The 15,029-nt window shown below is 34.1% G+C and overlaps 1 protein-coding gene across 3 annotated transcripts in view; it reads left to right on the top strand.

Annotated features, from left to right (window-relative positions):
- Positions 1 to 15,029, top strand: part of CD36 (CD36 molecule) — a 60,581-nt gene that overhangs the window by 17,401 nt on the left and 28,151 nt on the right. For 2 of the 3 annotated variants that reach the window (XM_028158132.2, XM_054726390.1), the window contains exons 2-3: positions 10,827 to 10,919; positions 11,412 to 11,603. In XM_028158132.2, coding sequence (XP_028013933.2) covers positions 11,484 to 11,603 — 120 coding nt within the window. In that variant the 5' untranslated portion in view covers positions 10,827 to 10,919; positions 11,412 to 11,483. Of the gene's footprint in view, positions 1 to 3,813; positions 3,909 to 10,826; positions 10,920 to 11,411; positions 11,604 to 15,029 lie in introns of those variants that run through there. The other variant, XM_008149593.3, reaches the window with a different exon arrangement.

Here is a 15,029-nt window from a genome sequence, read left to right as displayed (position 1 = left end):
ATTAATAAAATTACTGGGATGGAGAGAACATATCTAAAATGTTTTACTTCTGAGGAATAGAATTAGGGGTTGAAAAAAACTTTTTAGTTTATATCTTTCTATAATTTTCAATATTTCTTAGTTGTATATAATACTTTGATAAATTCTCTAAAATAAAAATGTGCTTAATAGTCAATGATCACCATAGCAATCATTTATGAAACAAGTACTATATGTCAGACTCTCGCAGAGTCCTTCATATCATCACTCTCAGCCTTTACAAAAATTCTAAACTGGAGATATTTTCATTGTGACTAAGAGAGGCACATTATCACAAATAGGAAGTGATGGATGCCAAGTTCAAACTCAGGTCTGTTCACTTTCACATCAAATGTTCTATCCCAATCAAACCATGGCATATTTATGGTATGAACAAAGCAGCAGAATAACCCTGGATTTCTGGATATTCTCACCCCTTTGAAATATTGTTATGGTTAAGATCATTGTTGTGTGAGGTCATTCATTCAACCAGCTTGAGCCTGGTCTGTGCTTTAGAGATTCAGCAGTAAACTAAACAAGAAATACCCCCCTTGTCGCCCTCCTCACAGAGCCGACATTCTAGCTGATGCAGAGACAGGACAAGAAAATAGGTCAAGTGCATGTCTCATGGTGCTATGTACGCTATATAACCTGCAGAAAATAAAGTGGAGAAGGGAGAAGGGGAGGAGCCCAGTCGGAAGGGAAACATAGTTAAGTGTCTAGTAGTCAGGCCCCTGTCAAGGGTAGCACAAAACTCACCTTGTTTCATTCTTTTTTAAAATATATTTTATTGATTTTTTACAGATAGGAAGAGAGAGTGATAGAGAGCTAGAAACATCGATGAGAGAGAAACATCGATCAGCTGCCTCTTGCACACCCCCTACTGGGGATGTGCCTGCAACCAAGGTACATGCCCTTGACCTGAATCGAACCTGGGACCCTTGAGTCCGCAGGCCGACGCTCTATCCACTGAGCCAAACCGGTTTCGGCTCCTCGTTTCATTCTTATCATCACCCTCTTATTTAGTTTTCTCTATTTTTTTTTTTTTATTAAGAAAGTAAGAGTAAGTAGTTATATAAACCCTTAGTGATTATAACCAGCACCTAGTAACATCAGAATTCATTTATGTCTGTCTGATTCCAAACCCTATGTTTTGGTCTCTCACAAAAAAAAGAGTTCCCCAAGAACTGTGCCTAAATTGACTTTATTATATTGAAAAAGTGTATCCTTTATTCTACCAAAAGTATCTAGTGCGATAGCGGATTTACATAAGGCAAAGGTATACTGTCATATAAAGCATATGCCTTCAAAACATTCTGGGTCCATAATCTTGTAATAGTGAAAACCTCAACATTCTTTACTATAAAATGGATACAGCAATTTCCTGTCTTGCTGCTCAAGGTGTATGTTTTGCTCAAAATCTAAATATATGATGGTAGATTTTACTTAGCTGTGCGCTTTCCGGGGCTTGTGTGCTAAACCACTCGGGAACTGTCGTCTATGGGACTGAACACTTAACAGCTGCTTCTGGGAATGTACATTTGATTCTTTGGACTGCTCAGGGGAGTGTGTGACATTTTCCTCTCCAGAGACAGAGGAATTGGATGGATGAAGTTAGGCTTCTGATTAAATAGTGATCCAAGTAAGTGCAAGGCCAATTTAGGCATCTATTTTGCATGTATTTATTCTGAAATATCTTTCTCTAACACTGTTCATAGTTTCATTATAATCTAACTATTTTTCAATATGTTTAAAATATACTTTTTTTAAAACAGTCTATCTGAACTCGTGTTGGTGAGCTATTTCTGGATTGTCATATTTGTGTGCGTGTGTGTGTTATGTGTGTGTGTTTGTGAGAGAGAATTAGATTGAGAATAAAATATATCAGAGCATTTTAAATAAAATTGATATGCTTAATCAAAATATTTAATTATCTTTTATATTTCCTTTTTACTAATACAACAAAGGTGAAAGGTCACCATTATAAGGAAATCATCTTTCTAAGGTAACTAAAAATCTCTGTAAGTTATTCTTTTAAAATGAAAAGCATAAATTATAATGAAATTGTGCAAGGCCATTTCTACATTAACCTAATTAAGTGGTCTGAAATCTGAGGGGGAAAAAAATCCCAAAATACCTACAGTATTTTATAACATGTTGTTGATTTTTAAGTAAATATGTCAGTAAAAATACCTTGGAAAAAGAAAGCAATACATGAGAAAAATTTTTGAAAAGAGTGCTTTGATTCCTTCCTTCAGTTGTACAGCTAACATGTGATAGGATTCCCCACATGCCCAGAGGGAATAGCAGGAGCAAGCCAATGATAAGGACTGGCTTAAATATGATGTAATGAACTAAGTATATCTCTGCTTGTTTTTGTCCTGTTGCTTTATTTCAAGGTTGACTTGGAAGCATTTATTAAAGGCCTGTCTGACAGGTGACAGTTTAACCTTCTGAATAGTTTGATTTTGCCTGTGGGATTCTGAAAACTTCTTTGTAAGAATGGATTCTTAAGATTGAGGGTCCTCCCCCCGCTTCCCCCCACCCGAAGTGCAAGGCCTTCTATTTCGGCTAGATTTAAAAATAAGCCAGTCAGTGAAAGAAAAATACCACATGATCTCCCTCATTTATGGATAATAAAGAACATTATAAACTGATGAACAAAACGAGATACAGAGGCAGAGAAGCATCGAACAGACTGTCAAACGACAGCGGGAGGGCTGGGGAGGGTTGGGAGGTGGGGAGAGGTAAGAGATCAACCGAAGGACTTGTATGCATGCATATAAGCATAATCAATGGATACAAGACACTGGTAGGGGGGTGAGGGCATGTACTAGAGGATAGGGGAGGCTGGGGGAAGGTCAATTGGGAAGAAAAAAAGGAGACATATGTACAACTATTTGTCATAAATAAAAAAATAAATAAAGAACATGTACAACATGAAAAAATAAAAATAAAATGAATGATGTTCTTTTAAAGTAACTCATGCATATACTTTTTAAAATATGTATTAAAAGATCATTCTAAATAGTAATTCTATTTACAAGTTATTTGATCATTGTATTTTGGCTGAAAACATTTAAGAGAAATTTAATATTGTGAATTTTGTAGGTGGATTTTGCTGTACCCATGAAATTTTTGTAAGATTCACAGAACATGATAAACAGTTAAGAACTTCCAGTTAGAACAATAGGCCATTTCCTTTTTTAGAGTCTGTTTGTCATCTCTGTTGATTGACAGAGTCTCCAACTGTTTTCAAGATATTAGTCTCAATGTACTTCAGATTCATGCTGTATAGAAAAGTGTATTCTATTTAAACTCATGAAATGAGCTTGGCAAGCTGGCAATGACAGTGAAGTGACCCTCTCATTAATCTCCCTAATTTACATTCTTCACACCCGTACCCCTAGTTCATCATTTGGAGTAATGACTGTGTGGTGAAACAGAATCTATCACAGGCGGCTTCAGTTCTTTTTCCACCCTGGCCTCTGACTTAGTTGGATAGGCAAATGGCCAAAAATAAATGACTAAAATGCTGCTGTGTATCTCAGATATAGGTAAGGGGTCCTTTCCAGACCGCAAAAATAGACGGTTAAGAGCCACACCAGTGTGTGATGTGTGTGGGGTTTTTTCTTTTTCTTTTTTTTTTTAAATTCCTCTGGCAACAAACCACTCACTGGGATTTGACGGACATTGTGGTCTTTTTTTTTTTTTTTTTTTTTGGTCTTTTTTTTTTTTTTTTTTTTTTTAAGCATATTTAAACTCACACACTTTGTAATGAGGATTTCAGTGCAGGGGTTTTTCTGCAGAATACCATTTGATCCTACTAAGAATTGTCTGTTCAAATGTTGGAGCACTTGACTGAAAAATCCTTCTTAGCTTTTTTAAAGGTAAGTCATATGATTTTTTTTTAAAGAGATTTCTATCTCCCACATGATAGATGACACTACTATATAAAAACTCATAAGAAGTTATATAACAACAACAAAAAGCAGCAGCTGTTTGTTAGTCACTAGGCTTTATTTAAAAATTAGGTTCTTTTGTTTTCTAAGTTATCAATTTTCTACCTTTTATGTTTTAAAAAATATTAAAACCTTGTTTAATGCTCAATGACAGTTCACTTCTTGATATTTAAAACGTTATGTTATTCTGTAAACATTTATTTGTTAATATTTAAAATGATTTACAATACAATTAGATTATTATAAAACTTACATTGTATACTTAGGCTACTTATACATGATTTTTAATTTAAATTATGAATAGAAATAATCATAAATGAAATCAGTATAGTAGAATTAGTTGTTATAAATGACTTGCCACTCTTATGTCAACATGCTATCTTGTATGCAATTGTTAACTACTTATTACTTTATAGAATATTAGCATACTTAATTTTCTATCTGAATTACACAGTTTTTGGTGAATTTGACCTTGTCTGCATGGTTAAATACAATGTATATTTAGATACAATGTATATTTAGATACGTTCTGATTAACTATTTTTTAAATTAACCAACATTATAATTGTCCTGGAAATGGTAAATTATATTAATTCCAAATAATGATTCTAGATTTTATCCCTGGCCCAAGTGTAAATTATATAACATTTGTTAGCAAAATAAAAATAAAACAAAACTGATGTTTTGGGCTATTTAGGAAGCTTATTACAAATAGTAACAAATTATTTTATTGAATCATGATACCAAGTATAAATAAAAGTTAAATCATTCTGAAGAAATTAAAAGTTTCAATTTAATTGTACTAAGTGAATCCATCTATAACTGTAAATGGCATAAATTCTCTAGAGTAAATTCAAATAGTTACTTGGATTATCAAGTAACATATTGAAATATATTTTTAAATTGTTTGCATGTACTTTTTAGTCCATTCTTATATGATTGGAAGTTAGTAATGTTTTGTTTTGTTTTAGTACAGGGTTATTTTTATTCAATTTCTAAGTATGTATCTTTTGTAGTATTACTATCAGGTTTCTCTGAATCCATCAGAAGTTTTAGAATCTTTATCCAAACAAACCTCACAAGCCTAAACCCTTGCCAGTAATCTCTCATGGATCTAAAAGAAACATTGCTTTTAATATTGGTTTGTAAAATTACCAAAATTAAATTTTTAAAAGTTTTGTTATATAGACTCCAGCAGTCCATTGAAACTTATCAAAGAAGAAATATGAAGACATTTCTTTCATTTATCAGAATTATTATTAAACCAGAACAATACATCAAATACACAGTCATCATCTAATAAGTTAACCTGGGAGAAACCTCATAATTATAATTGGAGAGATACTTGGACAGAGTATACTGAAAATTTTGAAATTTACCTCTGAAATTATTATAGTTGCCACCCTTACTTTTATATGAAAATATCTGGTCATGGTTACTCAAACACATTTTAATCTCTTATGGATTCTTTTGTTCCTGAAGGAACTCACTTTGTAACTTGTTTAAAAAAAATCTAATCACAATGTGTTTTAGTTCACTGGCCCAAGTCATGGCTAAAAGTGTCAAATAGCATTTTCTAACCTAGTAGTTTTCTTTCCATTTGCATAATATTCTAAGTTTCTGTATATAAAAAGTTTAAATCATTTTATCAGATTATGTTGTAAACTGTTTTGAAAATAATCATTCCTATTTGCATAAGCTGTATACATTTATTAGACTTATTATAATAATACTTTACTTGGTCAATATGAAATAACATTATGCTATAGTTGTTTAACATAATGTTTTATAACATTTCAAAATAACAATAACATTTTCTATGATAGGAATTTTTATATATTACCTCATTTAATTTTATTTGCTAACTTATTTAATGTATAATAAACCCATTTTAGAGAAAGTTGAGTCATAACAGAGGTGTATGTGGACTGTTTTTTTCTATGTTAAGAAAATTAGAAGGAAAGCTTACAGATAGAATAGGAAATTTGAGGTACTAGTCACTCATGAGTAAGAAAATATCATCCAGGTCTTGACATTTACTTATGATACAAGTACTCTTATAATTCGAAACCTTTTCAAGTTTTGTAGTTCACATCCCAGGAAATTTTACCTCTGGGCCATACTTTTTTCTGGGTCGAGTTTCCCAGGGCACATAGCTTTACCTACACATGGGAATAATTGCAGATTCTCTAGGGGTATTCTGATTTTCTGACCTATGTATTGGAGACACTTCTCTATCACCAGGTTTTCAACATAGTGGAAAGGCATAATGGTCATAAAGTTATTCTAGAAATACTCTGATGATTTAACAGTTAAAATAGAAAAAAGAAAAATTCTATGCTTCTTTCTTCTTTCAAGGGAATAAAACACCCTCACTAATTCTACAGAAGAATTTGGATTTATAATCTAGAAACTGAGAGGATACAGCTAATTTCCCTGTAGACTCATGAAAGGTACAATAGTGACATCATCAGACAGGCCTTAATTTTTTTTCTTCCTTACAGAAGTCTCAATAAGTTTTATTTTCTGTATCTGTGATCAATCTTTGCTTTCTAAACGTAGGTACTTTACAAGGAGCAAAGTATTACAGATATTAATGTCTTCTCTATTTTGCATGAAGCCAAATAACAATAAATAAAGAATAATAATTAATACTAAATTAGCAAATGAAATAAATTACCTATTTTAATATGTAAGGAGCTGTGTTATTAAGAAAACAAGTGTGTAAGACACAAATTTTGCATACTTTCAACATTTAAATTTGAAAGAAAAGTGGGGACAAGCTACACTTTTTTTTCCCCTAAGGGTAAATGTAAGTGGAGGCACTGTTGAGTAGAATGTATGATGGAGTCTGAACTTTTCCCTTATTTACACAATATATGTCTTACATAATATATTAGGCCCTCCTCTGTCTCAGGTGAATAAAACTGATTGTAATTTTGTAATATGAAGCAGAAGGTTAAAGTATAATTATAGTAGCTATAATTAATTACTCATGATTATGTCAAGGCACCGAGGATAACAAATGAACCCAAGTATACCAATACCTTGCCGATGCTTAAGGAAAAAATGTTGGAAACGTACATCATGTTAACAAAAGTGAATCAACCAGAAAATCTGAAAAAGTAGATAAACTTAATCTCGCTCTCTCAAAAAAATATCAGTACCTGTTTGAATATTTGTATCTTTGCTTGTATATCAATGTGATTCTGCAAAATAAATTTCCTGACACTTCTGTTTTCTGATGAACCTGACTCAACAGCAGTGGGACGTGGACACTATTTCACTTAAGTTCACAGCAGGCAGAGTGTAGGCAGTACCCAGGCATCCATATTTTTTAACGTATTTTTATTAACTTTAGAGAGGAAGGAAGAGGGAAAGGATGTGCCCTTAACCGGAATCAAACCCAGCGGCTTTATCCACTGAGCCAAATCAGTTAGGCCAGACATCCCTATTCTTGACATCCGTGGGCCCAGGGTTCTTGGAAGTAAGAATGATGAGTTTTCAGCTGTAGAGATGGAGGCGTGTGCTGCCCCCCCCCCCCCCCGCCCGGGTCCTCAAGTGGACATTCTTAGGACTGTTTTCCCTTTAAAGAAATTCTTCCCTGTAGTACAAGGGCCTACTTGAATAAAGGAGAACGATTCTGAGTAAGTCAGAAAGATTCATGACTACATTATGGCATGGAATCTGGAAAGGAGCAAATATATGCATATATACCTATTTCAGCAACAATAGGCTTGTAATTTGCACATCACTTTACATTCCATCTGTCAAATTTGCAAATGACATTAATATTGAATAATTTATAGTGGCTTACATAGGAGATAAAATAACTTTCCAAAAAAGATAACTTCATCTTTGAGTTGTGTTTTTAAAAAAAATTCATGATAGTACATAAACAAAACTGGAACCTGACACTATGGATTTTTTGTCTCAATTTTTAAATGGGCTTGCAAAGCCATAGGTCTCCACAGAGATTCTCCTAGCAGTGATGGGCAACCTTTTGAGCTTGGTGTGTCAAACTTCGCCAAAAAGCTGAGCATAACTCGGGTAGTGTGTCACTTTGAGGAAAAAACTAACTCCAAGACTCTAGTTGCAAATGTTTCATCCTCAGGAGCAGCAAATGTTTCATCCTCGGCATGCGGCCGCGTGTCATCAGAAGTGGCTACGCGTGTCAGTGCTGACACGCGTGTCATAGGTTCGTCATCACAGTGAGCTTCCTAAAGGTGGAAAGGAGAGTGTCAGGAAAACTGAGTTAGAAATCAGGGTCTCTGGTTCTCACCACTGCTGTAATCATAATAATTCTGTCTATTGGTCTTCCATGTAAGAATTTGAGTGAAGAACTGGTTCAGCTGCTTAAATTAAAAACGTAGCTGGTCTCGCCCTAGGCTGTTTTTCTCAGTGGTTAGAGCGCCGGCCTTGGACTGAAGGGTCACAGGTTAGATTCTGGTCAAGAGTATGTACCTTGGTCACAGGCTCAATCCCCAGTGCCAGTTGGGGTACGTGCGGGAGGCAACCAAAAGATGTGTCTCTCTCACATTAATTTTCTCTCTCTGTCTCTCCCCCTCCCTTCCACTCTCTCTCTAAAAAAAAAAAAAAATCAATGGAAAAATATCCTCAGGTGATGATTAACAAAAATTAAAACAAAAAGAACCTTATCTGGTCTTAATATCTTTATTTTACACACGAGGAAATTGAAGTATAGTCAGATTAAAAGACTTGCTCACGGTCACCTAGCAAGAGAGAGGCAAATCAGGTTTTGGTTTCATCACAATTACATCAGGTTGGATCCCTGCATTTGAGTGCAACTTTAGGTTATAACTTGCAAATAAGAGTTGAGAGATGGTCTATGCAATTGGCTTTCAGTAAGTATTACTTAATAAGCTACCTTGAATATGGTTATTTGTTTATAGTATACTAGAGGCCTGATGCATAAAATTCATGCACGGGTAGGGTCCCTAGGCCTGGCCATCAATCAGGGCTGATCAGGGTCTTCCTTCTGGTTGCTGCCTGGGGCCTTCCTTTCGTTCTGCACCACCCCCTGGTGGTCAGCACACGTCATAGCAAGTGATCAAACTCCCAGTCTCCTGGTTGAACTCCTGAGGGGACACTTTGCATATTAGGCTTTTATACAAATAGATAAAACAGCAGGATGATTTCTATACTTACCAATTACTATGGTTGTTTACAAGATTATGATTCAAGAAAAGTTTAAGGTGCTGTTTAGTTATACTTTGCAAGGTAATTCTACTTGATATTATCCAGTCCTATTATAAACTTTAACTAACTTGGTCTATTGCATTATGACAAGCATAGCCAACACTATATGTGGTAGCATGTTGCATGATTTTAGAGGGGAGAGAAGGCTATCTTCACACTCTACCTTCAAGCAATTAATAAAAAGCCAACCCCACTTACTCAGTGACACAAAATTCCACAGGAAAAATGTCATGTGTAGGCTTATGTGTTTTTTCCTTTTATAGTTGAAAAAACACGTGACACTCATGACTCAAACCTCTTAGCCACCAGGACCTCGGTATGAATGAGTTTGTTACATCCTGACTTACCGTGGAAGTATCCTAGGTATAAGGCATATGTAGAGAGAAATCACAATGGATAAGAAGAAGTAAAATAAATAAAATTGCCATGGAAAATTTTTGTAACATTTATCTTTCTCCATTTGGGGGAAAAAAAAAGTCTTATTTTTTTTTTTATTGTCTTACCATTATTTTCTTAGCTATGCAAATAATATTTTTGAAAAAATAAATGGTTCCACAGTAGAAATAAATATTAATAAAAATCATAACACTTGTACAACTGTTGCAATAAAACTGTGGAGGAAAATCTGAGACCCTAACAAAATATAATTTTTATTATTACATTTAAAGTGTTGACAAAAATATGTTGCGTATGAATCTTTTTTTGTAGCCTATGTTCTGTTGGCATGTATGTTTTCTTTGGCCATAGGCATTTTGAAGTAGGGAATGTTTGTTTATAAGCTACAAAGCATTCTGACTGCCCATTAATGTTCGGTCAACCCCACTTTAAAAATGCTACTACAGTCCTGCTGGCATGGCATGGCTTGGTTGAGCATTGACCTATGAACCAGGAGGTCATGGTTCCATCCCAGTCAGGGAGGCTCCATCCCCAATAGGGTGTGTGTAGGAGGCAGCCGATCAATGTTTCTCTCTCTTCATTGATGTTTCTACATCTCTTTCTCCCCCTTCCTTCCTCTCTGAAATCAATAAAAAATATTTTTAAATGCTGTTACAATCATAATAGCTCAAATGAATGTGGTTTCAAATGTTAGTCAAAAGTAATAGGTTCTTATTAACTTTGTTACAAGAGGAACCACTCATTCCACCAATCATTTTCTTCCAGTCTTTATGAAATAAACATATAGTAGAAAGATACCAAAAATTGACTTGGTGAAATACATACTGGCACAAACAAGTTCATTTTAACAGTTGGCATGGATCAGTTGCCCATGACAAAACAAATATTACAAATGAATATGTACAAAAAATTATTTGAGACTAGTAACAAAGCAATGCTTAACTTTAAAACTAGACATCCTTTACATTATATAATTTCTTCAAATTCTTTGCACCTTCAGTCTATCCAAAAGTCAATTATTAACAAGAAAATTGAAAGTAAAGGACATTTCTTTAAAATATTTCAATCTTTTCAACAATTCAAGAAACAATTTAGGCATAAGTTCAACAGTCATGAAAATGGGATTTTCTTTTTATAGTAATGATAATTTTGGTGATATTAGTATTCTAGTATTCATTTTCTAATATTGTATTCCCCCAATTTATCCATGCTTCTTTTTTGTTTTAACAGATAGCTGACAATGACTAGAAGAATTGATTCTTTCTGAGACGCATCAAATCACTTTCCATAAAATCCATATCTTGCTGTTCATTTGTGAATAAGGTATAGTGAAGAGAACATGTTACCATACTTGCTTAGCTCTTAGATGGAGCAGATATCAGCCCACTCACAGTCAGTTTGAAGGAAAACTCCAGCAGAGCATGGCAGGCTGTGTTTAAGTGGACAAGCCAGCTAGAGGGTGAGGATGCAACTAAATGTCTCAGGCTGGGGGAAGGTAGATTAGGTGAGAGCACAGTAAGCATGTTCTCCTTAGATAAGATTTCCATGTTAATTATCCATAAGAAAAAAATTAGGAGGAGACTTTTTTTTTAAATTCTGTCTATGACAATATTTTTAATTTCTACCTCTGGTAGATAGTAAAAAGCAAGAAAGGGGAGGACCTGATCTAGAAAATCAGTTTCTTAAAACAAAAAGAAAAGCACTTGTTTATTGATAACTGGGAAGATAATCTGTTTCATAATGTGTTTTCTTTGTACTTTGATCTGTTTGTATTGATATTTAAGCTTCTGTTTTATGATCTCTTCCTAATGATAGAACCAGTTCTTGGAACCCGGGAGTTTAAAAGGAGCAGGTGCCGAACCTTTACTTTTTCCCTGAACAAGAAAAATGGGCTGTGATCGGAACTGTGGGCTCATCACCGGCGCTGTCATTGGTGCAGTGCTGGCTTTGTTTGGTGGCATTCTGATGCCGGTCGGAGACCTGCTTATTGAGAAGACAATTAAAAAGGTACAAGTAGTCAGAAGGATATTTTTTTGTCAGTCTGATTCATTCTATCTTCTGTCCCTTATTTGCTTTGGGTGCCTGTTTTATATTTTATGGTAACTGGTAACTTTGTGTCCTCAGTACAAAAGTGATTATGGGCTACCACAACTGTATACAATAGAGAAATGTTCAAAGTACATTTACCATAAATGAATTGCTACCTTAGTTATAAATATTCAAATTCTGATCAAAGCTATTCATAGGTACACAGGTAAGTTGAAATAATTGTTTATGTCTAAAGAGTATGCTTTTGAATAAAAAAGAGGTAAGTGTATAAAAGTAGATGTACCTTGGTTAAAACTGAGAAAAGTAAATGTGTATGTATAATATATGATATAGAACATATATAACATTAATATATAATTACATATTATACATAGTCATTTAAATGTAATTAAGTATAATAATGAATCAGAAATTTTTGGTAAAACTGATAACTTTTATTTGGTAAACTGCTGGGTTTTTTTTATAATATGTGTTATAATATATGGTTGCCATAAGTATTTCCTATTTATAAAGCTTTATGTTTTAGAAAATGCTATGAGAAATGTTACATAGGACATATGCCAGTGTATATGCAACAGCAGAGTAGTTATAACCTAGTTAGAGTAATTCAATAGATAGGTTTGCACAATAAACTAGAATTAATTTCCCACCTTAGTTCCTTAGCTTCACACTCACCATCTTCAACTGATAGAGAGAGAAAGACTAGGATAAGGACATACAGACCTGCTGGAGTCCTAAACCCAGGATGGCAAATTCAAATGGTTTCAGAAGTTTGGAGACAGAGTAAAAAAGAAAAAAGTGAAGCTGTGAAGAACAAGAGAAAATGAAGAATAGGAACTATTGTGAATGTGAATGTGTGCCCTACCTGAATACATGTATGTTTCTTTTTTCAAAACATAATTCTGGCCAAATAAAACATGTCTGAGTACTGGCCTCAGTTCTCAGCCTGATTAGATGTCAATGGCCTAGACAGAGGGTTAATAAGTACAGTGCACAATTGAGAACAATAATAATTAAATCATAAAATGGGCTATACCTACGAACTCATATTGAAATTTCTGTTACTGCCAAGGCCTTTATCTTCCTCATCCATTTATCAATATTTGACATCTTCCTCTTATGAGGAATATAAATAAATACCATTTCATTTCACAGAAGCATTGACTTAATTGACTAATATGAAGAATTCATTTTAAATCTATTTTCTGATTTATGACAATTACTATTTTCTATTCCTTTCTTTAGCTAAAAATTATTAAGTTAAAATAAATAATCTCACTGTACCATTATAGATGCTGTCTTATGGAAAAAAAATAGGAAATTTTTTAGGTTATAGTTCCTGTACTTGCATGTTATATTTGCTCCATACTAATATTGTGGTTTATGGCTTTTCTATTGCTAATGGATCATAAATCTTAAGCCCTGAGAATTTAATTAAAAATATTATAAATTGAATGTCATCCACTTCTTTGGAATTCCCAACTTTATTGATATTACTTTTGATGTAGTTTGATAGAGACAAATAGGTCTCAGTGAGATGAAGCTTATGTGATTGTGTGAGATGGGATCTCCATTGCTTAATATCCTTACTGCTCTGTCATCTGCACCCCCTCCTGGGTTTCTGGTGGGGAGAGAACAAATGCAGCGTGTGTGCTAACACAGAGACTACAATTTATCTTTTGGAAAAGTCTCCAGAATAGAAATGCCACAATAATCTCCCACTGCAGAGCATTTTAGACCAGGACTATTTTTTCTAATACATAATTGACAATCAGTAGCTGATTATTGATCATCATTTATTTAATTCATTCAGTAACAGTAGTACATATAGAACCTTTGTTAGATGGCATACAAACTACTAGCATCTATTTTAATTGTTTAATATTTATCTCATGTTCATAATAGCTAACCATGAGAAAATAACAATTTTGAGACATCAAAATTTGCTTTTGTATAGAGACTAAGAAAGAATAAAATAAAACTTATCTCAACAAATTTATGACAACTTGGGGAAAGCATATTGTACACTAAATAGAGGGAGACCTATGAGACTAGTAAATGAATTCTAAAGAGTAGAATATGGAAAAATAAATGCTATTTAGAAAGAGAGCTCTCAGTGCATTCAAAAACTTTGGGAATAAAGTGAGATTTGAGTTGGATTTTGAAGTACTATATAATTTTAAAAGTTCAAATAAGGCTACAATAAATGCATGAAAGGGTTGATAAATGCTATGGAAAAAGTTGTGGGAGTGCAATTAAACGGTGTAAAGAAGAAATAAGGAAAATAGAGGATGTGCCAAAAAATATGGGATTAACAAGAGATGATTAGAAAGACAAAAACATGGGGTAAGATTTAGAAAGTTTTGAACATGAGCAGAAGAATATTTAATTAATGATGTTCAAGGCCCATGGTCGGCAAACTGCGGCTCGCGAGCCACATGCGGCTCTTTGGCCCCTTGAGTGTGGCTCTTCCACAAAATACCACGGCCTGGGTGAGTCTATTTTGAAGAAGTGGTGTTAGAAGAAGTTTAAGTTTAAAAAATTGGGCTCTCAAAAGAAATTTCAATCACTGTACTGTTGATATTTGGCTCTGTTGACTAATGAGTTTGCTGACCACTGTTCTAGGCAATAGTCATTGGTGTATGCTTTACGATAGATGTGCAGTTAGAAGTTGATATCAAATGGCTAGCATTTATTTAGTGCTACTAAGAACTTCACATATACTCATTTATTTAATGTTTACAAATATCTATAAGAAGGTATTAGTATTTTACCCATTTTACAATCACAAGATCTTAAAAAACACTTGCCAACTCACCTAGCCTAAAGGAGGAGGAGGATTCAGTTTGCAAAACTAGGCAATCAATCTCAGGCAGAAAGTAGATGATACAAGTCTTGTGCTCTAGCTATAGTAGACAGTGTAAGAAGTAAGAAGACAATAAAACAGCAAAACAGGGAAAAGCCTTTCAAGCAGAATTTATGATGACTCTCTTTAGAAATATCTTTGCATATTCTGTAACAAAAGTCATTGTTCTAGTGTGACAGAGTCCACAGAAAGAAGTGATGGACATGGGATGCAGTGGCAGTTTGGATGGAGGGACTGTTAGGAGAAAGGAGAACAAACTACATATCTAGTCCCGTGACTAAGAGAAATGTTTACCTTAGAAGAATACAACACAGAGATTTTATTATCAATGGTCTGATATGAACACCAGTGCATATTTCAAATGTCAGAGTTCAGGTGGATTTTATTATTACTACACAGATAAAACTAAACAGTGGATTTGCTTTCCGGAGAATATGACTGTAGAGACAAATGGGCAGAGAGAATACTCTATGACTTGTGCATAATTCAGAGGTAGGAAGACAAAACAGAAAATGGAA

This window comes from Eptesicus fuscus, chromosome 14 (assembly GCF_027574615.1).
Source record: "Eptesicus fuscus isolate TK198812 chromosome 14, DD_ASM_mEF_20220401, whole genome shotgun sequence".
Lineage (NCBI taxonomy): Eukaryota > Metazoa > Chordata > Mammalia > Chiroptera > Vespertilionidae > Eptesicus > Eptesicus fuscus.
The sequence above is the reverse complement of the archived record's forward strand: the minus strand, read 5'-3'. Positions and strand labels throughout refer to the sequence as shown.